Source organism: Pseudochaenichthys georgianus, chromosome 10 (genome assembly GCF_902827115.2).
Source record: "Pseudochaenichthys georgianus chromosome 10, fPseGeo1.2, whole genome shotgun sequence".
NCBI lineage: Eukaryota > Metazoa > Chordata > Actinopteri > Perciformes > Channichthyidae > Pseudochaenichthys > Pseudochaenichthys georgianus.
In genome coordinates, this window is record NC_047512.1 from 41,694,833 (window position 1) to 41,720,179 (window position 25,347).

The 25,347-nt window shown below is 41.1% G+C and overlaps 1 protein-coding gene across 1 annotated transcript; it reads left to right on the forward strand.

Moving 5' to 3' along the window:
• The first annotated feature begins 1,088 nt into the window (after window positions 1-1,088).
• rell2 (RELT like 2) lies at window positions 1,089-16,227 on the forward strand. Its single transcript, XM_034093394.1, has 7 exons — window positions 1,089-1,156; window positions 9,033-9,112; window positions 11,781-11,993; window positions 12,392-12,454; window positions 12,870-12,933; window positions 13,532-13,702; window positions 13,788-16,227. Exons 3-7 carry the CDS (start codon window positions 11,795-11,797, stop codon window positions 15,652-15,654), a joined length of 2,364 nt encoding a protein of 787 aa, XP_033949285.1. The 5' UTR covers window positions 1,089-1,156; window positions 9,033-9,112; window positions 11,781-11,794; the 3' UTR covers window positions 15,655-16,227.
• The last annotated feature ends 9,120 nt before the right edge of the window (window positions 16,228-25,347 follow it).

A 25,347-nucleotide genomic window follows, 5' to 3' on the forward strand; every position in this document is an offset into this window, starting at 1 on the left:
GATGCTCTGAGGGAGGAGTGAAACAGTTTGGCCCCAGGCAGGAATGACTTCCTGTGGGGCTCTGTGCTGCAGCTCGGTGCCCTGTGGCTGTGGAGGAGTATTGCACCGAATGTCTGAGCACCACTTCATGCAAGACATTTCCCAAGATGACATGTACCTTGGGCAGCGCCTTAAAAGGTGAAGATGTTGTATCTGCAGGGAAGAAGAAGGGCGGTGCTGTCTGGCTGCTAAAAAATGGGAGAAAAAACCATAAATTATCCAGGAGGTGTGTTGAAGAAAAAGATTGGTCTAATACATAGTTGTTGAGAAATCAGTTTGAGATCTAGAATTAGTGTTTTCAGGGATTCAGAGTTCTTGCCAAGAAGGATTACATGAGGTACAGAAAAACGGATAGATAGAATTAAAAACAAAAAAGATTCAGCTCTGGCATATGCACACATTGGTTCCAGGTTCAAACTAAACCCTATCACTGATCGGGTTTCTCAGCTGAATTTTGCCTAACAATTGCAGTGTACTTCTGATAAAAATATATGTTTTCAAACAACTACAAAATATACTGAAATTATTCAAATATATCAATCATAACAAATAACTGTACCTCGCTGCATTAAAAACACCTGAACAATTATCCGACCACGGTATGATGCCTGGTTTTCATATTCACATCAGTGTTATTCTCTTGAAGTTTTAAGTATTGTATGTTGTTCTTAAAGTTTGCCATTTTACACAAGCAATTGTTTGTATATTGTCCTTGCGTTTTGTATGAAATTGTGATTTTAACATTATTTAGGTAAATGGGTTTTTTGCCTCTTGCACGTTTTTTTTTAAATTGTGCAAAACTCATTTAATTGAAAAACACTATTTATCTAAATAATTAACTTGATACATGTTTTGTGTTCTGGATATAGTTAGAATGGGTGGAGGGAATACAACAGCACATGAGGCTGCGTGGAGCTCATCTGACTCTCTGCATAAAGACATGCTACATTTAGGTCTGCAGCAGGAGTATCCTATGGAGCAGCCCGACAGATGCCCTGCAGCTTCCTGTGCTCCTGCCTGCCCTGCTCAGCAGCACAGCCCCTGCTCCAGAGGACATGAGCAGGCTGCAGCCTGGGACAGCATCCGAGGAGCGGGCGGTGCCCCTGCCTGTCTGAAGGTGAGTCGCACGCTACATCTCTCTGTTTGGTGCTCTAATAGGTAGCAGTTGTTTTAATATACTGTCTGATTCTCTATTTAACCTTCAGATAAGGTTAGATAAGGTCTCCCTGTGTGCGACCCTTTGGCTGGTCGCAGTTCTAGAGATGTAGATGTCGATGTGGTGTTGGTATAGTTGGACAGGGTGGGGAGGATCATGCAGTGAATCAGCGTTACTGTAGGTGATGGTGCTATACGGTGTACCATAAACCCCATCCTGTGTCCTGCATGAAAAGTGACAAGCCAAACTCCATTGGGGAAATCTCGCACTTTGATGGTTCTACCTATAGGCAGTGGCGGATGGCCATCGGGACGTTCCGGTGTTGTGTCAAATTATGCACCCCCGTCGTGAAATGATTTGTAGTCCCAGTCTGCTCTGCCTATAGGTAGGCACATGTAACAAAATACTAAACCCAAAATGTTTCAGAAAAAGGTAGATATGATTTAATACAATAATATCCTCTTATATCAACATTAAAAGTTTGGAAATGTTTCGTATTATTATTCCTGCGGCGGAACACACTGCGCCTCACTTGCCATTGGCAAACTGCGTGTTACCTTGTTAAAGGCAATGTGAATTACATTTGGGAATAGTGGTAATTGGCTTTTTGTGTCAGCCGAACAAGAGCAGCGCCAAATGATTTAATTAAAGTATTCATATACCTTGTTTTAGACCTTGGTAGCTGTCGAACGTAAAGCCGCTGTAGATTGAATATTTTACATAATTAAAGAGCAGCGGCACGTTGGGAGAGGAGTGGCTGCTGTAGGACGGCCCAAGGTGAAGAGGACTGAAATACTTCCATTAACTGTGGACAGGCTTGTATTCAGTGCTGAGAACATGGACAGAATAGCATGTTCTGGAATAGAGGAGTCGCTTCAGTCGGGGGGAAGAGAGCTCAGTTCCCAGGCCTCCCACGGGACGTTATTCAAATATTAACATGTCAGTGCTGATGGAGTAACGTGGAGCGGAAGTCACGCACACAAGTTTCGCTCGAGCTGTCTCCGTCTCTGTTCACTACGGCTCGTTGATAGGGAGTTGTGCGTGGAAAAGTGATGTTTGACATGACAAAAACGTGTAAGGAAATCTTCCACACCAAACACATTCATCTCTAAATAAAGAAATAGACTTATGACTATCAGACTTAAAGGGAACCTATCATGCAAAATGCACTTTTTGATGTCTTTTATACATACATATGTGTCCCCGGCAGGGACGTGCACAGACATTTTGGGGGGCGTGTGCTCAAGTGAGAAAAAGGGCACTTCCCATAATCATTTATAAAAAATGTTTTAAAACAAAAAGTTAAATATAGTTGCACATCTCTGACTTACTGACCAATTTATTTGTAATACCCTCACACTCAAGCAATTGTTTAATACTCAACATAATTCTACAAATAATCAGCTAACACAGAGACAATGGTCTTCTTAGTATTCACAATGCACAAGAGCAGACATCAAACTAGTCAAATTAATAGTTATTAAATGAGCAGCCAACAATCAAAATTATGAAGTTACTGTTTAAGGACATTACAGGCAAACATATCGGTTTTTCATGTACTTGTTATTTTTGTTCTATTTTGCTTCCATGTTTTCTTTCACTCTAATGGAAATAAAACTAATTAGGCGTTAACTATAGTTAATGCCTAATTTGCATATCAATGTGCCGATTGTGATGACGTTATTAGATACACACAGGGCAGGGTTTCCGCTAGGATTTTTCCTCGCCGGTCAAATGTCGGGCAGAATTTATTTTACCGGACTAATTTGAAACTTACCGGTCATATTTCAATAATAATAAGAGTTGTGTAGCAGAGTTTCCGTTAGCAGGTAATTACCGGACTATGAGCAGATATGCTTCAGTTTAAAACTCAGTTCACGGGGCTCATTTTATATTGCTTCAGTTATAATCGTAACAGATCGAAAAATTCAGATTAATTTTTCAATAAATGATTCCACAAACAACAAACAACATAATTATTACATTCAAACAAACTACTTGTAGTAGATAACGTACATTATTCAAACGTTTACATTACATTTGAATAATAACACGGGAGAAACGGATCCTCTCTTTTCCCCTCTCTCTCTCTCCTGACAGCAGAGTCCTGCATCTGGTCGGGTACCCGCGGGTACCCGACGGGTGACCCGCAAAAAAGGTGATTCGCGAGTGGTATTTTTTCAAACGCTTTTTTCCGGGTTCGGTTCTGGGTAAAACAAAGATGATGCGGGTCGGGTCGCGGGTATTGCATAATAAATATATTAAAATAATAATAATTTAGTTTAATGTTTAAATCCTCAGACTTCTCCCCCGCGGGACCGTGCATAATCATAACCTCTGCAGCGCATCGATCTGCTGCTGTACGCGCCACATTTGAAATGGCGGAGGTGAAGCTCTCTAGTGGAGAATATACAGCATTTTCAATAACACTTCCTCAAGAGCGAAATCCAACGTCTGGGAAGCTTTTGGTGTCATCCTATAGATGGAGAAAATAACCAACATCCCACGCTTTTTGAGACAAATATGCCACTGCACGTTTTCACTGCTCATATAGGCTATGCGGGTTCGGGTCGGGTTGCGGATCTTGTGCCGACGGGTCGGGTCGGGTTGCGGAACTAATTGGCAATATGTGCGGGTATAGCGGGGCGGGTTCGGTATTGCACGTCGCGGGTGCGGGGCGGGAGCGGGTCTTGAAAATCAGACCCGTGCAGGACTCTGCCTGACAGCCCGTCAGTTTCTCATGCAGCTCCTGCAGCTCGCTAAACAGAGGGCGGGGCTTCGGGTGCTCATGCAGAGCTGCGTGTCTCGGTCAGACTCAGCAGCTGATCTGATCTCTCTCTCGCGTCCGGTTACACTTCACTCGCGTTTATGTCCATATCGATCAGATCCAGCTCTCCTGATCGGCCTTTATAGAGAGCACCGATCAAACTATTAAGAGTGAATATCGGCCGATAATGACCGGCGGCCGATCGATCGGAGCCTCCCTAATTATTACCAGACATTTTGACCGGCAGGTTTTGAATTTACTGGTTTTTAATAAATTTTACCAGCTAAAAACCGGTAATTACCGGCTAACGGAAACCCTGACACAGGGCCGTATCCACCATTGAGGTCACCGAGGTCCGGACCTCTGTAATTTTTTCCGAGCTGTGTGTATAACAAAACTAAAACAGGGTTCATTGTAGTACTTCCATTTACTGACGATGGCGGCGCTGCATAACTACATAGCCTCGATTTATGCAAACAGGAGAAGACGACATGTATCAACAAACCACCGCAGCCCGGACTTGTATCGGAGCAGCGGAGGAGTGATGAGGTATCTAGAGATCTGAGTCCAGCGGGCTGCTTGTGTTTCTGTTCATCAGGACATCATATGACCAGCAGATCCTGTGTGAACGCTCTACGTTAGTCAGTGGACGTCCGACAACATGCACACTAACTTATATTGCAGCTATAGGCTAAACTTTGGTTTAAATTACGTGAATAAACTAGCTAGAGAGCTAAAGTTAATTACATTCATCCAATGTCAGAAGGATTACCTTTTAACAAACGTTGTAATGCTTTTCTTTCATTTCAATTGGAGTAAAACATTGAAGATATAACATTGTATTGTTTTCTTTTTACACTGACTCAGATATAATGAAAAGACTACGTCAGTCGAAGCTCAGCTTTGGTAAGGAAGAGACAGGACAGGCAGAGAGAAAGAGAGAGAGAGAAAGTGATGGAAGTCAGGAAGTAACTGCAGGTACAGTCACACAAAATAATGTAGGCTTAATAACCCATCTATCTATCTCAGACCCGGCACCGTGGGAGGGCCAGGCCCTCCCATTTGACATTCCTGCCCTCCCCCAATAGATATAATAAATATCCATAAAGAAAAAGAAAATCTGTTCACAGTTCTGTTTCATATGGGTGTTGAGAGATGTATCCATAGATCTCTCAATGTTGCTCTCAAAGTGCACCAGATTGATGCTTTTAACTTCAATATTTAAAAAAACATCTTCCCGGGGGAGCATGCCCCCGGACCCCACTAGAGGAGGTTAGATCCGCCAAAATCCGGCCTGCGACTTCATTTTATGTGGCACGCAAGAGCTTGCAAAGAATATAATACGTTTATTATACGATTACATGCTACTTTACAGTATATCTATATATGTTCATTTTAATTAATTTCTTATTTTATAGTTATTTATCTTCTTTTTTTTTATCTTTGATTTATCCTTAATTTTATTAATCTGTGTGAATCTGTGCTCTCCTGTTTTTCAATCTTACCCTGTTGCTGTTAAACCACTGAATTTCCCCACGGGGATTAATAAAATTCCATTTTTATTTGATCTTATTTTACAGAAGCACGTTGCCCTTAAACTATATGTCCCACAATGCATCTCATTGTGTGACATGCGCACTGAAGAGACTTGCAATTATTTGCCCTAGACTTCTGCTTTCAGACGTAGTTAATTATGAAGTTATTACCCTATCCAATAATAATCCAATGCAGAGGCAATACTATAATATAATACATTATTTCATGTATATTATGTATTTATATATGTATATTTATATAGTTACAACCGGCCCTTTGAGTGCAACTATAATGCTAATGTTGCCCACGATGAAATTGAGTTTGACACCCCTGATTTAACCCTTCACATTCAAACAGAAACTGAACAGGCAGATTCAAAGGATGTATTTCTTTGGATATGTTATTTTAAATACAATTAAATCAAGTTATTTTGGTAAAACTAATGAAAAATATAACTAAAAAAATATTATTTTCAAATGTTATTTTTTGGAATATCTTAGGCCATCAGAAAGGGCCTAGAGGGCCCTGACGGCTCGCCACTGGTGTGAAGAAGCAGGAAATAAAAGGAACTCACCTTGTGGTATAACCGGCAAGAGAGAAAGCCTTTGAGCTCCATACTGTTTCAGGAATAATCCTTGATAATCCATGATATGGCGTTTCATCACGGCAGCATTTAGTTTAGACAGTAGCTGCCGGGTCCCGCATGAGCTCAGCCTCCTCCTTTTTTTTATCAATTTTTTTTATTATTACAGCTTTATACCCAAAATCAGCACTTTTGAAACAGGAAGTGAAATAGAGGGATATGAGGCATGGCTATAATGGGTGATCTGTTTGGTATTTTGAGCAAAACACTTCTCAGACATGTTTTTTATATTTTTTATATATCTAAGACCTATGCTATTGCCTAAAAATAGCATGATAGGTGCACTTTAACATAACAACAAGTAATTTTACTATAATGTATACTACATTTTGATGTATTAACTTCTTCCAAAGTATTTCTACACTTTAGTATTGCTACCTGTTTAATTGTTTGACAGATTTGTCAGACTTTCATACAGACCATTAACAGACAGTACTAAACAGTTAGGAAAAAAAATCCATATGACATACTGTTAGCTGAGGTCATTCACTCTTCTAAAAGGTGAAGTGAACGATTCAGAAAAATATTTAAAGGCGAAGTTGGATTTCCTGCAAAAGTGTTAGTTGGACACACATATGGATTCCCTAAAGTAGAAGCTTGCTGGTGATGATGAAAGTCAGGATTAATATGGTGGAGTTGACAGTGTGGGTGATGATAAAGCTGAGGGTGAAAAACCAGAGGAAGTGGTCCAACCAAGGGAACCTCTCTGAGCTGTCTGACACCATATTCACATAATACATGGATACTGGATTTATGTTCTTGCTGTCCCGCTTCATACAATACTAAAAGTCAATCATTTACTAAAGTGCTTTCACATGATTAGTTGATTAGTTATTTCGTTAGTTAAAGTCTAAGAGAAAAGTTCAACAATGTGAGTCAGTCACTTCCACTGCTTCGACACTGGTCATTCAGTGTAGTCAGTTCACAATGTACCTCTAGTAGCGATGGAAGAAGTACTCAGAGTGTGTCATTAAGTAAAAGTAGAAGTACCAGAGTGTAGGAATACTCTGTTACAGTAAAAGTCCTGCATTCAAAATGTTCCTCAAGTGAAAGTAGAAAAGTATTCTCATCTAAATATAGTGAAAGACAGTAAAAGTAGTCGTTGTGCAGATTGGTCCATTTCAGAATAATATATATGATATGTGTTATAATGATTGATCATGAAAGTTTTCTCAAAGCTGGTGAAGGTGCAGCTAGTCTGAAGTACTTTGTAGACTGCAGGGTAGCTTGTGGATTTACTCCAGGTGGAACTAAAGTCTGATTCAACACTTGATTATATTTCACATCATTCATCCACATCTGTGAAGTAACTAAAGGTATTCAATGCATGTAGTGGAGGAAAAGTACACCATTTACCTCTGAAATTTGTTGGAGTAGAAGGAAAGTAGAAAAACATTGAAGTACTCAAGTAAAGTACAAGCACCTCAACATTTTACTTCAGTACAGTACTTGAGTAAATGTACTGAGTTACTTTACATCACTGGTTAGAAGTCAACGATTTCAGGGGAGTCTACGGTGGGTTGCTGTCAACGCATCATTGCGCCGCCCTCGAACATCTTAGAATCAAAATAAAACCCACTTACGCTTGTATGTGCTTCTCATTTAAGCCTAAGAGGTACATGTAATACAATACACCTGACTAAACCTAAAGTTTACACGTAATTCCATTTACAGAGGCCATGGTTTGCTGCATCATTTCAGCTCATGGTGTTCATTTAGCCAGCTTACCCCCTCTTCTGGAGCACACTGTTATAGACACACACACACACACACACACACACACACACACACACACACACACACACACACACACACACACACACACACACACACACACACACACACACACACACACACACACACACACACACACACGTCACTGAGAGAGGATTCTGTGGAGGTCATGATTGTGCTGAGTCACCTCTCTGCCTCTTTAAGCTGTGTGTGTCTCATAGAGAGAGAATGTGTATAAGTATCTCCTCTCACTGTGTTTCTTCCTGCATCTGTAGCTTTATTAGATTAAATCACATCCATGGTCATTAACTAGATATAACAAGAAGGGATGTTGTGTTTCAGTCAAACCTGCTGACATAACGAAAAATTGTCAAAAATAAACTTGCATTAAGGGTGAGACATGAATTGATTGACCGCTGCCTGCAGCAGACCACAGTGCCGCTTACCAGCCTTCAGATACAGATCAAATAATGCACTTTACTGGAAGTCTACAGCCGCTGTCCTCTTTCCGGCACTTTTGTGCAACTTTTACCTGACACCACAGACACTTTCTGAGTCATAGAAAACAGAACTGGGAAATATTGAACCCATCAGTGAATGTACATGAGAAGGAACGCATGCAGGGCATTCTATGAAACAAAAAGCCACATTTACTGTCAAATGTTTTTAAAAAGCTGGCTTACATCAAATCTGCCAAAGAACCAATTCCAATCCGGCACATACCAGGTGTCGGCCAGATTGGACAACATAATGGATTCAGAGTCCTTCAAAGCATCTTGTAGGTGCACAAACAACTAGAATTAAAGCCTACTAAATAATGCTAAATCCCATTACAGCTCAAAGTCAAACTAAGAGGAATAAAATACCTGCTTCAAACTAAGAAACAGTCCTCTCACTCTGCTAGCAGCCTGACAACAGGTCTAGAACCCAAACCACATCCCCAACTGGACCACACTAACTGAAGCACAGAGCCAGCGCTATCTGGTCCTACGGAGACGGTGTGATACCTGAGCGCAGTGACTGACAGTACACACAGAAGTACCCTGGTACACCCTCTGCGTCAAGCATGATCTGCTACACTGCAGAACGGCATGCTGGGTACAGCTTGTTCTCCTTCACTCAATACAGGGTTATGTCTTGTTGCCTTTATCCGATAGGACCAGCACAGCAAGACCGGGAAGCGGGAGGGGGACACGCGGTGAAGGCTTCTGTGGAGTGCATGGGGCGCCTGCTCCAGGTGAGACATACGGTGCCCTGTTACAGTCATAAAACATGGATGGATGAACGGACGGACGGACGGACGGATAGATACATGACGACGTTACAGGGGAAGGTGTTTAATGTTGCGCTAATCCCATCCTAAATGATATCAATGCTTAACAATGCAGTGTGTGTGCATGTGTGTGTTTGTCAGTGCACTGAAAAAACTGAAATGTTGACTCTGATGAAATGTATAATGTCAACAAATTACACATAACTGTGTTAGGATTGTTGAAAGCAATACTATTAATTTAATGTGTGTGTGTGTGTGTGTGTGTGTGTGTGTGTGTGTGTGTGTGTGTGTGTGTGTGTGTGTGTGTGTGTGTGTGTGTGTGTGTGTGTGTGTGTGACCCTGATAAGTCAGTAGTAGGGGGGCCAAGATAAGCTGCTATATGTTAAGTCCTGCTCTAACGGGGGGTGTGTGTGTGTGTGTGTGTGTGTGTGTGTGTGTGTGTGTGTGTGTGTGTGTGTGTGTGTGTGTGTGTGTGTGTGTGTGTGTGTGTGTGTGTGTGTGTGTGTGTGTGTGTGTGTGTGTGTGTGTGTGTGTGCACTATTAAAACTTCATGTTTTGTGCATAAACAGGTCATATACATAAATGGATGGACATCATTTATTATGTACCTATAATTAGAGCACATATTAAATGGCTGTGTACATTTGTGTGTACTCACACACGTCATCTGTAGATAGACAGGTAGGTGGGGCTGAGGGGAACCCCTTCTACGCAGGAGGGGCACACACTGCTGCTTTTAGCTTCTTATTCAACTTCTTATTTCACATTGATCATGCTGACTTTGACATGTTCCGATGTTTCCACTGGACCGGCAGGGAGATGGTAAGAAATATGTAGTATTCCACAATATCAGCCATACAGGAAGAAAGACCAATAATGCTGCTCGGTTACTGTATTTGTAGGGGATTATAGCTATAGCAATTGCATAACAAAAAGGTATTTAAAGTGAGAACATCACAGCAATATCAGGCATAATGCTATGCTGTGTGTGTATATCTGCATTGTTGTGCTTAAAAATATTCTTTATTTATGTAATTATTCATTTTTTTAAGCTGACTAAGAAAACAAGTGGAAGATAAAAAAGAAATAAAGCTTAAACGTCTGTCAATAGCTTAGTCCGGTATGATGGAGGACGGTGTCTGGCTTCTGACTGAGGGGTTTAACGTATCAGCAGCTGGTCCAGAAGGGGGGGGGACACTTGGAGATTGCTGATTGCTCAGTTGAGCAAGATAGTTGTTATCGGGTAGCTATTTCTGCAAGCATTACTCAGGGTGCTTCAGACTTGGTTTTCAAATTCTTGTTTTGAAACAGGGAACAAAATTGGCCTGGAAAGAGAATCGTAGATGTTGAGCAATATTCATGAAATATTTTTCCAAATGGCTTTTATTTGCATTGAAAGCTCCCCAAGCCGTATAACACTTTGTGTTATGGCCAGGTTGGAACCGCCTGATAGACGTGTGAGCTCTGTTCTGGCACGGCGTTACCCAGGGTGCAGTTGTGTCTATTTCACTGAGACTTGTCTCTCCTCTGGATTACCATGACGTCGTTGAAAACCCTCTTCTGTTGACATTTGGAACTATTTAATTGGCGTTGAGCAGGAACTTAATGTTCATCTCAAGGAGACGTAGGACTGGGGATTGTTTTTTGAGGTAAATAGGAAACTGTGTTGGTCTCAGACAGGACTCCTGTCTCACTCCATGCCCCAGAATTATGTTTCTCTGGTTTGATAATATTTGTACAGGTTCTAGAATAAACACATTTGGTAAGAGGCACTTAGCGAGGGCAGAATGGTTGAAAAGAGTATCATGTGTAGGTCTTCTGGCTGAGAGTCTCATTGGCAGAGAGGATAGGAGGCAAATAACTGCTGATGACGGCTGGTCTGTCTGGTTTGTGAACATTTCCCAGAAGGCTAATTTGATCTAATTCAGTTTGTTTGACAGACTCCTGATGTTAACCATTCTGCAACATAAGGCAATTTAAACCCACCCCCAAGCCAGTGCCTTTTGATTGGTTTAACTCTCTAAACCGAGGCTAGGTGTGGGGGGGGGGGATACTCAAAGTAAGGTATCTTCTATTCAGCTTGTAGAACTCTCCACACATTATGTCCTCACACTGACTAGATTCCTTACTGATTACTCTGTCATTATAGCTTTTATCTGGTAAGACAACATATATATAATATATATATATAATATATATAATGTGTCTGTAATATGTGGGTATTATGTGGATGTTGTATAATGTAAGTGGCTGTCTTTCTCATGTTTTTTATCTGGGCCAAGCAACATAGCATTAAGCTAATAAGACACATTTACTCTTGCTCCACTTTGAGGTATGTGGTTTTGAGTGAAATGCCTCCATTATTATGGATGGATTTATACTTTGCTTTATGACCAAATACTCCTTTTACCGCTAATTAGCTAATGTTAGCATGCTAACATACTAAACTAAGATGGTAAACATTGTATAGTACACAGCTCAACACAGTACAGTCTCACACATGTGTGTTTTACTCTAATGTCCCAGTTGTCCCACGCTGAGCTGAACATCATGTTTTCACTTTGGTAGTTAAAACTGAAATTGCTGAAAGTACGCAGAAACGATTATTCTTATCTGTCTCTCCATGTCTCAGGTTAAACCGGCGTTATGACTGATTTAGAAGTCTCTGAAGGGGGGGATGAGCCCCCACCCTACATGATCTTTGTGGTGGTCTTCCTCTTCTTCCTCACCGGACTGTTTGGCTTCCTTGTCTGCCACCTCCTGAAGAAGAAGGGCTACCGCTGCCGCACCGGAGAATTGGAGGACGAAGAGGGCGAGGAGGAGAAGATCAGCATAAATGCAGACGGTGGGTTGAGAATAGACATGGAACCTCTAAGTCCACACACTAATACACGTGCTCTGTGAATGGACAGAATGGAAGGGCTCAGAGTACCAAGCCACCTTTCTAATGCACAGGACTGAGCAACGGCCTGGTGTTAACATCAAGAGAAAAACATGAATATGACTCATCTCCGTCAACGGCAGTAATGTCACAAATCCCACAAACTAAAGTGCAAACACACATACTTGCTCTATCTCAAGTCCTTGTTGCGAGATTGCTGGTACACTTCCTGCAGCATTGATAGACAAACTGAAAGAACTTCAACTCAGTCTTGGCCCTTTTCACACGACTGCAAGCAGTTCATTTGATATGTTCTGCAATATTTAAAAGTGTATCCTTTTCCTTGTTCTACTGTGTTCCAGAAGATGATGAGGAGAACCAGGACACTGTGGAGCAGATCCTCAAATGCATTATTGAAAATGAAGGTGACTAAATAACTTCTGTATAGTATTTTGGATTCATTTCTGTTAAAGTTCCAAAGAATCAACATAATAATAATTCCTTACATTTATTATAGCGCTTTTCCAGATGCTCAAAGCGCGTTAACAAATACACATTACACATATCATACATGCAATGGTCATGTACTGTGGACAATACCCACAGGAGCAAGTTCAGGTGAGGTGTCTTGCCCAAGGACACATAAGTCTTTCCTTTAGTCCTTTATCCTTCTCCTTTACTGTGTTCTATTTTACTCTTCTTTTTCACTGCCGTAACCCTTCAAGGCATCATGTATTTATTCTACATTATAATTCCATTCAGATCAAAAAGGTTTCCATTAGCTAATCTTTCTAACCGTAAGTACCACCCTCATATGTATTTTCCTTTTGTCACCTCTAGCTAACATGGAAGCCTTCAATGAGATGTTTGGAAACCAGAATGTGTGTGTGCGCCACGACCCCAGGTAGGCTGGTCCAGCAGTCTGTAGTAGTGTGACACATTTGCTGTTTACTGCATGTCAGAGGGAAAAATGTTCTTTAATTTAGCTCCTTCAATTCTGGAATCCCCTAAATTAATGTAAACATTGTCTTTTTTTTTAAAGAATCATAATGTCACTGATTTCCCTGTAAGTAGCAAGTAAAGCATTTGAAGTACTTTTAACAAGTGTTATTCTCAATGGGACCAAACAACACCCACATGTTGGCTTACATTCAACCAGGAGGAGTTTAGTTCTAGCTTTAGACTACACACATCCAAAACAATTCTCATACCACTATAATAGGAACACTTTTCATGATAGAAATGACCAATGACTGCCCAGACAAATATGACACAATTTTATTATAAACTATCAAGAGTCCAGTGCACCAATTGCTGTTGAAGTCCTAACTCCACCTCCCTGACGGAGAACACACTGCCAACACCTGTTCCAGATTTCACTCTTGGTCCAGTGGAAAACAATATGGTTATGTGGAAGCGAGTGTATAAATACGTATGTACATCCACAAAATAACTCTTATCTTATATCTCATATTACTGATCTGATGATGTTTTATGCTCAGGCTGCGTAAGGAGTCCCTTGGTGGTGTTCCTCCCCATCACCACACAGTCCACTCAGGCACCGGCCACAACTCCTGCCACCTGTGTGCTCAGGTCCGATCTAAAAAGGGCCGGCGACAAAGCCCCCGTATTAAACAACGACCTGGAGAGCAGACTGTCTTCTCTGTTGGAAGGTAACAATTCAACTACTTTGTAATTAGTGCATGTTGGGAAGGGGTAGCAAAACTCATAATCCTGAATGTATCATAATCTATTCAGGTTCAGGGTGATACACACTGATAAGAAGCTCCATGGAGGTCCTAATCCATTGGGCAGTTCAGGGGACCAGCTGGACCAATCCCAGGACAGCGAGGAGCGGAAGGAGGGTGTTTACAATCTGAGAAGCATGTTCGACGGCTCCAACGGGGTGGCTCCGAATGTGGGGAAACGCAAGAAGAGTGTTAGCATATTCGGGCTGAGGCGTGGCAGCGACCCCAGCGGCATTAAAGTCAGAGAGGGGACAGGCAGGGACACTGCAGCTGTAAGATTTGCTATTCAGCAGCAACCTGTAGTTCTCGAGGAACTTCTGCCGGCAGGGAACATTGAAGTCGCATTTGAACGTGGTACTAAACCTGGTATCAAACTTGAAGCGGAGAACTTAAAGAATGAAACGCCTGCTTCACCTCAACATGAGAATACAACTTCAGCTTCTGTTAATTCTCCCTATTCCAAAGCTAAGGATCAGTCCCCTGGCTCCAAGTCTGGTCCAGAGGGTGGCTCTAAACATGAGCCTAGTCCTCAACCTCATACAGGCCTGGGGATCAAACCTTCCGTTGGGAATACATCAGCTTCGGCACCCACTTCTCTTGCCATTCCATCTTTTGGACAAGCATCTACGACCGAGGATAAGATGTCAAAAAATGAAGATGCATTTGATCCTGGGCCTCTACAGACCTCTACTCCAATTGCCCCTATGCATGGATCCATTCCGGGTTTAACTCCTGTCCTTCTTATCGTTCGACCTGAACCCTGTTCTAGCACATGTTTTACAGTTACCAAAACTCCCACGGACCCAAGCTCCAGCGCTGATCTGGAATCAGGATTGAGTGCCAGCCAAGTTTTAATAAGCTTAGGTTCATCCTCTCCATCTTCATTCCCAATCAAGACCCCCTCTTCAGACACTTCATTAAAAACTCATATCTCACCCGTGGTCACAGCGAGCCCTAAACTAAGTTTAAGAAATACTCCACCAGAGGCTGCAAAAACAACTCTTTCCCCTGCCCTCACTCCCAGCCCCAAACTCCCATCAGGCCGAGCGATGACTAGCCAATCACCTGTTCCATCTTCATCCTTTGGAAAAAGTGCTAGTCCATTACAAGTCCGAAGTCCCTCACCTGCTATGATTGGTAGCCCCAGACTTGACACCGTTCCAGTATCCCCACAAAACCCTTCTTCTGCTCCAGTCGACGGAAACCGGGCCTCCAGAAGTTCACCGGGTCCAAATTCAAAGTCGGGAAGTCTGACGTCCATAACATCGTTGACGAAACAGGATATGCTTTCTATCCCATTATCTCCAAAGGAACAAGTGCTGGAAGGAGCCAGAACCCCAACGACTGAAGAAAAGACAGAATTACAGAGGGTGGGGATTCTCAAAACGGCTAAACTCTCGCCAGTCGAGGGCGATTCTCCAGGTTCTGCCCTTTACTCTCCACCTGATCAGCTTTCTAAAGACAGACTGAGCAGTTTGCCTCCGTCCCCTAGCACAACTCTGTCCCCCTCCTCACCTGTAGGGGGCAGAATAAGTAGTGTGACCGTTGTTAAAGCCAGCCCTGACAGCAGCCGAGAGTTTTCTGTAGAATCCTCTACCTTAATAAAAGACCAGAAAGGAGAGACTTCTGAAACAAGGATTGAATCAGAAAGAGCAATAATCAGTCGAGCCTTTGGTCAGGGGGGAGATGTCTTTGTTTCAGGTGTTGTTCAACCTGCAAGTCAAAGTAGAGAGACCCCTGTAGCAGAGGTTAGGCCAAGGGTGGTCCAAGAGAAGGAAGATATGGTGGAGATGGAAGATATTAGGGACTGCAAAGTATCGCAGGAGGAAGAAGCAGAGCGGGTAGAGGAGGAGTTGGAGAAGATAGTGAACATTTAGTCAAAATGTAACTGACAGATGTAGGCTCATCGATGTGATTAACAAAGTAAATAGTGGCCCCACACAGTGCACTATAAAGACGGAACGTTGGAATAAGATAACTGCTTAACTGACTAATGTAAAATCATCAGATACTCTTCCACTGCTACATTTAAAGGATGTGTTAGCCTTTCCACCCCAAACCACATATACTTAATGTCATAACCATTTGGGTATCACTTTTTTATGGGGTTGGATTGACACCTAAACATAAAGGAGTCCTTTGGTCGACTATGTTATTTTTAATGCAAAGTTGCCATTGTTTGAGATGTCTTTGTTGACAACTTCACATCACCCAGGAGAACATCACCATAAACCTGTCATACCAAAACTGAACTAAGGGCTTTATGTTTTAATGAAATCACAATGCTATATGGGCTGGGTTTGATATTGGCTTTCATTGGATTGATATAAATGGGTCATTCATATTTTCCTTGACCTCAACTAAAGCGGTACAATTAGAACTAGTTAACTGTACATAAATTGAACCATGAGTAATTCTCTAGACTTCACCAGTGAAACTGTTTGGGGTTTTAATTAAGATGTCATAAGATATTATAGACAGTTTGAAGACAGAAAAGAGTACTGATGTGCTTTATGGAGCGATGGACAGATACCTTAACTTTTGGCTAAAGTACCTGATAGTTGCCGTTCAATTTGGTTAGCTATGCAGCTGGCTGTCCTTTAAGCTACAGGAAAATGTACAGGCTCACGAAAATCAGTTGAAAGATTAATGTAAATAATAATCCAAGTAATATTTTCAAGATATTTCAAGTCTGGTCAAAGTCAGACTCGTATGGCCATTTTTAGAGCCCTGACACAATATAGCTAAAAGTCAATTACTGGGCTTGATATAAATTGTCATGTTTTACACATCTTTTGAAAGTGTCATCTAATCTAAAACTAAAACAGAATAAGAATGGTCAATGTATTTCTGTTTTGTAGTTAAGAAGGTAAAATGTGTAGATGCTGATAAAGTCCTTCAGTTTATGTCTGATTTCCAGTGCATTGCAGGGTAAGGGTTGCCTGTTAGCATAAATGCTATATTTTTTTGTATATATTTTTTCAGTTTGCCTTGTGTTCAGTTGGTGTTTTCCTACATTGGACAACATGTTAAATATGTCACTGGCTTACACCTTGGCTGGTGGAAAAACGAATTCATGCTAAGGTGTTTAATTAATTTGCTAACATAATGGCTCCATTAGAGTCGTTAACAAGAGTAATTCATTTTATTTTTTGGTTGCCATTATATTTATTATTTCATGTACAACCCGTAGCAGTCATTGAAGTGACCACATAGTAAAGTCACTCCAGCAATATCACTATATTAACAATAAGTTATTTTACTATTTTAATCAGGCATTTTCAATGCTAAATATACCACATTTCCCATATACTAGTCACTCAAATCACAAACTAGTATTATGGGACTCTGAGATGAGTACATCCAGTGAAGATTATTTGTTATAATGTCATTGTGTGATCGGTTTTACTATTGTTTTACCATTGAAGCAACAGACTGTGTACTCTTTGCTGAATATCTTATTATAAAGCAGTGTGGGAGCCCCATACCTGAAATAACAGTCTCACTGCATTTCGTGTTATAGTCACGACATTTAATCTATTGATTCGTGTTCACCAACACGATTTTCCCCTTTTTTTCGTGTCACATAGAACAATTTTAAAAGCAATGTATTTGTATTGGCAAGGCAAGGCAAGGCAAGGCAAGGCAATGCAATGCAAGTTTATTTATATAGCACTTTTCAACACAAGGCAATTCAAAGTGCTTTACAAAAAATGAAAGACATTAAGCATTAAAAAAGAAAAGCTAATAAAATAAACATTAAAAGGAAAAATACATGGATACAAGTTACAGTGCAGTTTAAGATATGAATAGTTCAATTAAAAGCAGCGACAAAAAGAAAAGTCTTCAGCCTGGATTTAAAAGTAGTAAGAGTTGCAGCAGACCTGCAGGTTTCTGGGAGTTTGTTCCAGATATTTGGAGCATAATAACTGAACGCTGCTTCTCCATGTTTAGTTCTGACTCTGGGGACAGAAAGCTGACCAGTCCCTGAAGACCTGAGAGATCTGGATGGTTCATAATTTAGCAGGAGGTCAGAAATGTATTTTGGGCCTAAACCATTCCGTGCTTTATAAACCAGCAGCAATATTTTTGAAATCTATTCTTTGACACAAAGGAAGTCAGTGTAAAGACTTCAGAACTGGACTGATGTGATCCACTTTCTTAGTGTTAGTGAGGACTCGAGCAGCAGCGTTCTGAATCAGCTGCAGCTTTCTAATAGATTTTTTAGTGAGACTTGTGAAGACACCATTGCAGTAGTCGAGTCTACTGAAGATAAAGGCATGGACAAGTTTTTCCAAATCCTGCTGTGACATTAGTCTTTTAATCCTAGATATGTTCTTTAGGTGATAGTAGGCTGATTTAGTAACTGTTTTAATGTGACTGTTGAAACTCAGGTCAGAGTCCATGACTACACCTAGATTTCTGGCTTTATCTGTTGGTTTGAACATTGCAGACTGAAGCTCAGTGCTAACTTTTATACGTTCTGTCTTGGCTCCAAAAACCATTACCTCAGTTTTATCTTTGTTTAATTGGAGAAAGTTCTGACACATCCAGTCATTGATTTGTTCAATGCACTTACTCAGTGTTTGAATTGGAGCATAGTCTCCTAGTGAAATTGTTACGTAAATGTGTGAGTCATCCGCATAGCTATGGTAACTTATTTTGTTGTTCTTCATTATCTGAGCCAGTGGTAGCATGTAGATGTTAAAGAGAAGAGGCCCCAAGATGGAGCCTTGAGGAACCCCACATGTCATATTTGTCAACTCAGATGTGTATTTACCTATAGAAACAAAGTTGTTTCTGTCCTTTAAGTAGGATTCAAACCAATTTAGAACTGTTTCCGAAAGTCCCACCCAGTTTTCCAGTCGGTCTAGTAATATGCTGTGGTCAACAGTGTCAAACGCAGCACTGAGATCTAATAATACTAACACTGAAGTTCTGCCACTGTCTGTGTTTAAGTGGATGTCATTAAAGACCTTTACAAGAGCAGTCTCAGTGCTGTGGTTTGGACGAAAGCCTGACTGGAACACATCGAAACAGTTATTTAAATGCAAGAAATTACTCAACTGTTGAAAAACAACTTTTTCAATGATTTTACCTAGAAATGGGAGGTTTGATATGGAACTGTAATTGTTCATTACTGAAGCATCTAGATTATTCTTTTTTAAGAGCGGTTTAATGACTGCAGTTTTCAGGGCCTGTGGAAAAATACCTGAGTGAAGAGATTTGTTTACTATATGAAGTAGATCTGAGGCCATGCAAGGAAAAACATCTTTGAAAAACCCTGTTGGAATAATATCAAGGCAGCAGGAGGAGGACTTCAGAAGTTGTATAATGTCCTCTAGGTTTTTATCATTCATCTGATGGAATTGTGTCATGATGTCTGAATTGATGTTAAGTGGACACAGAGACAACACATTTGCTGTTCCTGATGCAGAGGCACTGACTGCTTGTCTGATTTTCTGAATTTTGTCAGTGAAGAAGGCAAAATCATTGCACGCCCTGGTGGATAGAAATTCAGAGGCTACTGACACTGGGGGGTTAGTTAGTCTGTCGACGGTAGCAAACAAGGCAAGTGCATTGTTTTTGTTTTTGGTAATGATGTCAGAGAAGAACGATTGTCGTGCGTTTTTCAATTCCAAATTATAAAGGCCAAGTCTCTCTTTATAAATGTCAAAGTGAACCTGGAGATTTGTTTTTCGCCATCAGCTTTTCGACATTCTCTTTTTTCTGTTTTCACGGTCATGGCCTTTCTTCATGGAGATATTTTCTTCCCAGTCACTTCCTTTACCTTAGTTGGAGCAATGGCATCTATAACATTTTTAATTTTTGAATTAAAATGATCTACTAGCTCATTTACTGAGGTGTTAGCAGGGGCAAGTGTGGTAGAAAAATTCTGAGTAAACATTTCCCTAGTGTGTTCAGTTAAACATCGCTTTGTGGTTACCTCTTTTTGAACATTTGTGTGAACAGAAATAGAGCTCTCAAAGAAAACATAGGAATGGTCAGACAGTGCAACATCAGTCACCACAACCTTAGAGATATTCAGACCCTTTGAGATAATTAAGTCCAGAGTGTGCCCCTTATTGTGCGTGGGCTCCGTCACATGCTGAGTCAGTCCATAGCTATCAAGAACACAAAACAGCTCTTTAGCCCCTCTGTCCTGGGGGTTGTCAACATGGATGTTAAAATCACCAACGATGACTAGACGGTCAAAGTCAATACACACTATAGACAGCAGTTCAGTAAAGTCATCAAAAAAGCTTGCACAGTATTTGGGTGGTCTATAGATATTTAGGAACAGAGCTCGAGAGGAGCATTTCAGCTGAAGGGCCACATATTCAAAATAATCAAAGTTTCCATACGATGTCTTCCTGCATTGAAGGGAATCATTGAACAGAATAGCAACTCCACCCCCTTTCTTATGCATTCTTTCCTGACTCATAAAACTAAAGTTGGGAGGGGTTGATTCGATAAGAACAGCTGCACTGTTATTTTGTTCAATCCAAGTTTCTGTTAAAAACATAAAATCGAGATTGTGCTCAGTGATAAAATCATTGATTAAAAATGTTTTTCCTGCCAAAGACCTGACATTTAATAAAGCTAGTTTAAGTTTGTTAAACACACTATCAGTCATGTTTTTTGTAACAAGCTGTGGCTGACATGGAATCCCTGCTAAATTAGATAAACTCACACAAACGTTTGGGCGCTTCCTGTTTCTAAGATGATTCACCGCTCTTAATCTATTACCTATCAACACAGATATCGGCAAAGCTACTGGCAGGCAGGGCCCCGGCATGTCCTGGAAAGAGTTGAGTGCCATACGCCCTTGAGCCTGGACCCCACACATATCAGTGAGAGTTTGTTGTGTTTTGTACACACACATTCTTATCAGGCTTCGGAGAATGCAGATGCTTTCTTGAAGGGAGGGGAGGTGGTTGACGTAGGCACGGTGATGGAGACGGGGAAGATGGTGCGGGGGTAGAGGACATGCTGCCAGGGGGGGGAGGTGGTTGACGTAGGCGCGGTGATGAAGACGGAGGAGATGGTGCGCGTCTCCGCGGTGATTTTGGTGGGCGTCGTTGAGGAGCGGGGGTAAAGGACATGCTGCCAGCCCTGCGTATCGCCTTAGTTTGGTCTTTGAACTCCAGGAAGGAATCGGTGCCAACCCTCTGTATCTCCTTCATGTGTTCAACGATCTCCAGGAGGGGGGGCGAGGGTGAAAGGTTGAACGGAGTATCCTCAAAGGCGTTGACAGGGGTCTCATATGTCTCCCTTAATCAGAACATTCCTCAGGCGGGTGCAGTGATACTTCTTCAGGGTTTTCTGCGCGATGTGTTGTGTCTTTCTCCTGTTTTGATTCCTCTTGCCGCTTGTCCTTGGCAGAGGGAACAGATTGATGATGCAGGTAGTTGAATATGTTAGAGATAAACAATTTCACTCCTGACTTGTTCAGGCAAACTCCATTTGCCTTGAGAAGATGTCTGCGGTCCCAGAAAAAGTTAAAATTGTCAATAAAATGAACAGAATGGTCAGTACAGACAGTTGAAAGCCAGGTGTTCAGTGCAAACAATCTGCTGAATCTCTCCACTCCTCTTCTGACTGGCGGTAGAGGGCCACTGATGAACACCTCTGCATTTAGAGAGCTGACAGTTTCCAACAGACATTTAAAGTCTTCTTTCAGCACTTCTGACTGTTGTTTCACAACATCATTTGTTCCAATGTGCAGTACCACATTCTTCACAGTCGGATGTTCAGCTCCAATATGCAGGATCTTCTCAGCCAAGTCAGAGACCACATCCTTGGGAAAACAGAGTACTTTGGTGTTGTTCTTATTACACAGACCTTTTACATCTCTTACAGCAGAGTCACCCACAATCAGAGTTTCAGGCCGAGTCGTTAGCTTTCCCTCTAGCCTTTTACTTTTGGAGTAGCTATTGGTCCTTACCCTGCTGTGTGAAGAGGACAGATTATCCAGGTCATCAGAAAGAGATCTCCGGCTCTCGGTCAGCGGAGCGTATCTGTTCTGGATTGGCACACTTGGTGGTTTAGGAGGATTTTTTGTAGTTCTCCCTTTAGCAGCTGTCCACGGCTGTTTAGGGGTTGAAGAGGCGCTCTTCCTGGGTGATAACAATGCAGGCCAGCCGGTCGCATCACAGATTTCTGAGCACCGGGCTCTGCCTGTTATCCGTCCTCCCAAATCCCATGAAAATGATTTACTCTTAGGCTTTGCACCCAGAGAGTTCCAGGGAGGACTACCACTTGTAGATTTATTACCCGGTACACAGCCCTCCTGTTCCTTGGAATCCTTGTAGCTGCTAACTAGCTGTGAGTTAGCATACCCTTTTTCATTATTTTGCAACACTGGTAAAGTGGTGTCATTCCCACGACATAGTCCATTCACTTCCACGTTAACTTCCAACCGTTGCATTTTCATTTCCAACACAGCCATCTTCTGTAGAAGTTTGTGGAAGTCATCTGTAGAGAACGGAGGCATTTTGCTACCAACTAGCTTAAGCTAAATAGCATGCAGTAGCCTACCAGGCTTTAGCTGTTGCTAGGCCACGCTACTGTAAGACTGAGGTCGTCGTAAAAATGTTGAAATATGGCTGAAATCCTCCGTCTATTTACGAAGATGAACTGTCCCAGTGATAAGTTAATGTCCAGGAGCTGCTGCTCGAAGTTTTCAGAGAATAAGAATAGGAAAATCAGCCTAAAAATTAAGCAGAGGCAAGAACAAGCAGAAAAGCGTCTGCACTGTAAGAAAGATAAGACGAAAAAATGGTAGTATGTTTCGTGCCTGCACCGCGTCTTTTTGTCCGGTCGGGTCTTGGTAAACCGGAAGCTGTGTGGTTCATAAAAACATGTTCTTACTCAATATCAAGCCACGATTATTGTTTTTATTTTAAATCGTATAATGTATGACTTTTTTTGTCGTCTGTGAGGAAAATAAATTGGGCTCAGAGCCTCAAAATACTGAAATCTGTATTTTTTAAATCTTTTTTTCCTTCTAATTTGTTAATCTTTTGTAAATAAGACACTGTTATTTACTCAATAATAAAACACAATTATCCTTGTTTTATTTATTTGTTTAATTCTATAATATCGGCCTTTTTTTGTCGTCCGTCAGGAACTGCATTTCAAAATAAAGTCACCGGAAACAGACGTAGGCGATACACACCCACTGAACTGATTACCCAAGATCCTCAGCTATGGTTGATGCTCGGTGATTGGATGTTTTATCCGCAATGCACGTTGGGATATGGTGTTTATGCGATATGAAAACCGAAAACATAAAAAAAAAAAAGAAAAGTTTATTCCGAGTGTGCTTGCATCACATAACGGCATTGTAATACACGGTTCGGCTGCATTAAATATTACACATATGCAGTAGTTCTTTATTTATAGAGCCCTGATTAGAAGACTTCTGGACAAACTGGAAGAACTGCCGCCAAAACTGAATATGTGACGTGGATCATAAATATATATATAGGAGCTGCTGTGACGTAAGTCAAATTTCAGACTTGATCTGACAATAAAGTAATATCGTATCGTATCGTATCTCAGCAATTAAACAACATCTTCAATTTCTCTTCACACAATAAGTCTCCTTATAGTTGATCCAATTGGTAGATAGGTAGCGGTGCACAGCTGTATTTGTCCTCGGCCCGCCCCGTAGTTTCAGAGTCCGAAGGCTTGATGTTGTTGTTGTTGTTAGTTGGATGGTGGGAGATTCTAGCGAGAGATATGGATACAAAAAAAGGTGTTTTAAACAGCAAGCCAAGCACACAGCTGATGCTGACAGCCCCGCTCCTGCCGCTCGCTTGCGGCAGACCACGCTTGGGAGTGAGTATAATGGCGCACTTCCACTACAGCGCGGTTTAAGCGTGCCGTGCACGGCCCGTTTTTGGTTGCGTTTTCACTTGGCGTAGTACTGGCTAGCGGGTACTATTTCACAGTTTTTCTGTCCCCATAAAATCGAGGTTCTTTCTGGGCCAACAACCAGGCTGAGTCGGGCTGAGTATGCTAAACTAGAGAGAGAATCGCTGGCAAGGGGGCTACAACTACAACAAAATGAACATATTTGACCGTGATTTAATTGTAATACACGTTTCAAAAATGATGCCGAAGTAACAACATCTTAAAAGAAAAATCTTTTAAAATGCGTGTTTTCTAAATGGAGATCGGCTAAGCTAACGCTTAATGCTCCGACCGTGCACACTCACAACAACGGCCTACAGACATAAATAAACCAGCGACTGTATTCGCCATGGCACAGACAGTCTGTGGTTTGTACTTGTTTAACTTTTGTCTAGTTTCTGAACAGATATGAGGAGCTGTGAGCTCTGAGTGCTGACCGCTAACGGCTGATGTTGTTTTTCTGTGGTTCGCATTGAAGATGACGTCACGGCTCCGACTACACAGCGTTACTATAGTTACTGCCCCAGTTCCTAAACTGTAATGGAAACGCAGCATAAAGTGAGCCTGGCCTACCGAGGCCTAACATGGCCTAACTATACTGTATTAAACCGAGCGAGGCCCTGCAATGGAAATGTGCCATAAGAGAGAGAGAGAGAGGTTCCAGGTTGTTGTGTTGAGAATATTCAGGAGAATATTTGTCATTGTTCCAATGATAATAAACAAACATTTGCCTCAAGCATATTTGTCCACTCATATGTTGATAAGAGTATTAAAAACTTGAAAAATATTCCTCTAAGGTACATTTAGAACAGATAAAAAATGTGCGATTAATCGCAATTAACTATAAACGTCATGCGATTAATCGCGATTAAATATGTTAATTGACTGACAGCCCTAATAATTTGTTGTGTTAACACTTTAAATTTGACAGTTTTTTAACCCGCACCGCCTAGTGGTTAAAGCACGTTATTGAATTGTTTTGTTGAATATGTTATATTGGATGAAAAAAATATGAGTACATAGGGGGGAAGTAGAAGGTCAATGATAGAAATATAGAATATAAAATATCAAGAAGATACTGTAAGTGATCTCTACAAAAAAACAGTTTAGTGCAGGATGTACAAAGATATTAATAGGAGGAGGTGAAAAACAGAAAAACTAATTAACCTTTATTAACACATTAAAGAATACTTTAGATTAAGGTCTTCTTTTAAATAAGAAAAAAGCTTTGGGGGTATCTATCTACAGATAATTATTAAGCCTGACAAAGTACTTAACGTCTAATATATTGCTTTCCTGTAATGCACTGTTGAGGAACCTGCGACCCAAGTTTTTCATTCATTGCATAACTACACCGTAGTTGTGTATATGATATGTCAATAAACCTTTAAAATCTTGAAATCTTGAAAGGGATGTGCAAAATAGCCATTATATACAGTTTTTAATTAATTAAATTAATTAGTAGAGAATAACGAGTAATTAATATACTTTATAGGGATCTGCAGATAAATGTTTAGTCTTCTCAAGCACCAACTATCAAATATCTCTCCTGATTGTTGGCACTTGACAATCACCTTACCTGAATTTTACTCAGGTGTAACTAAAGTCTGATTTAAGGGTTGTTTATATTTCACATCATTAATCAGAAT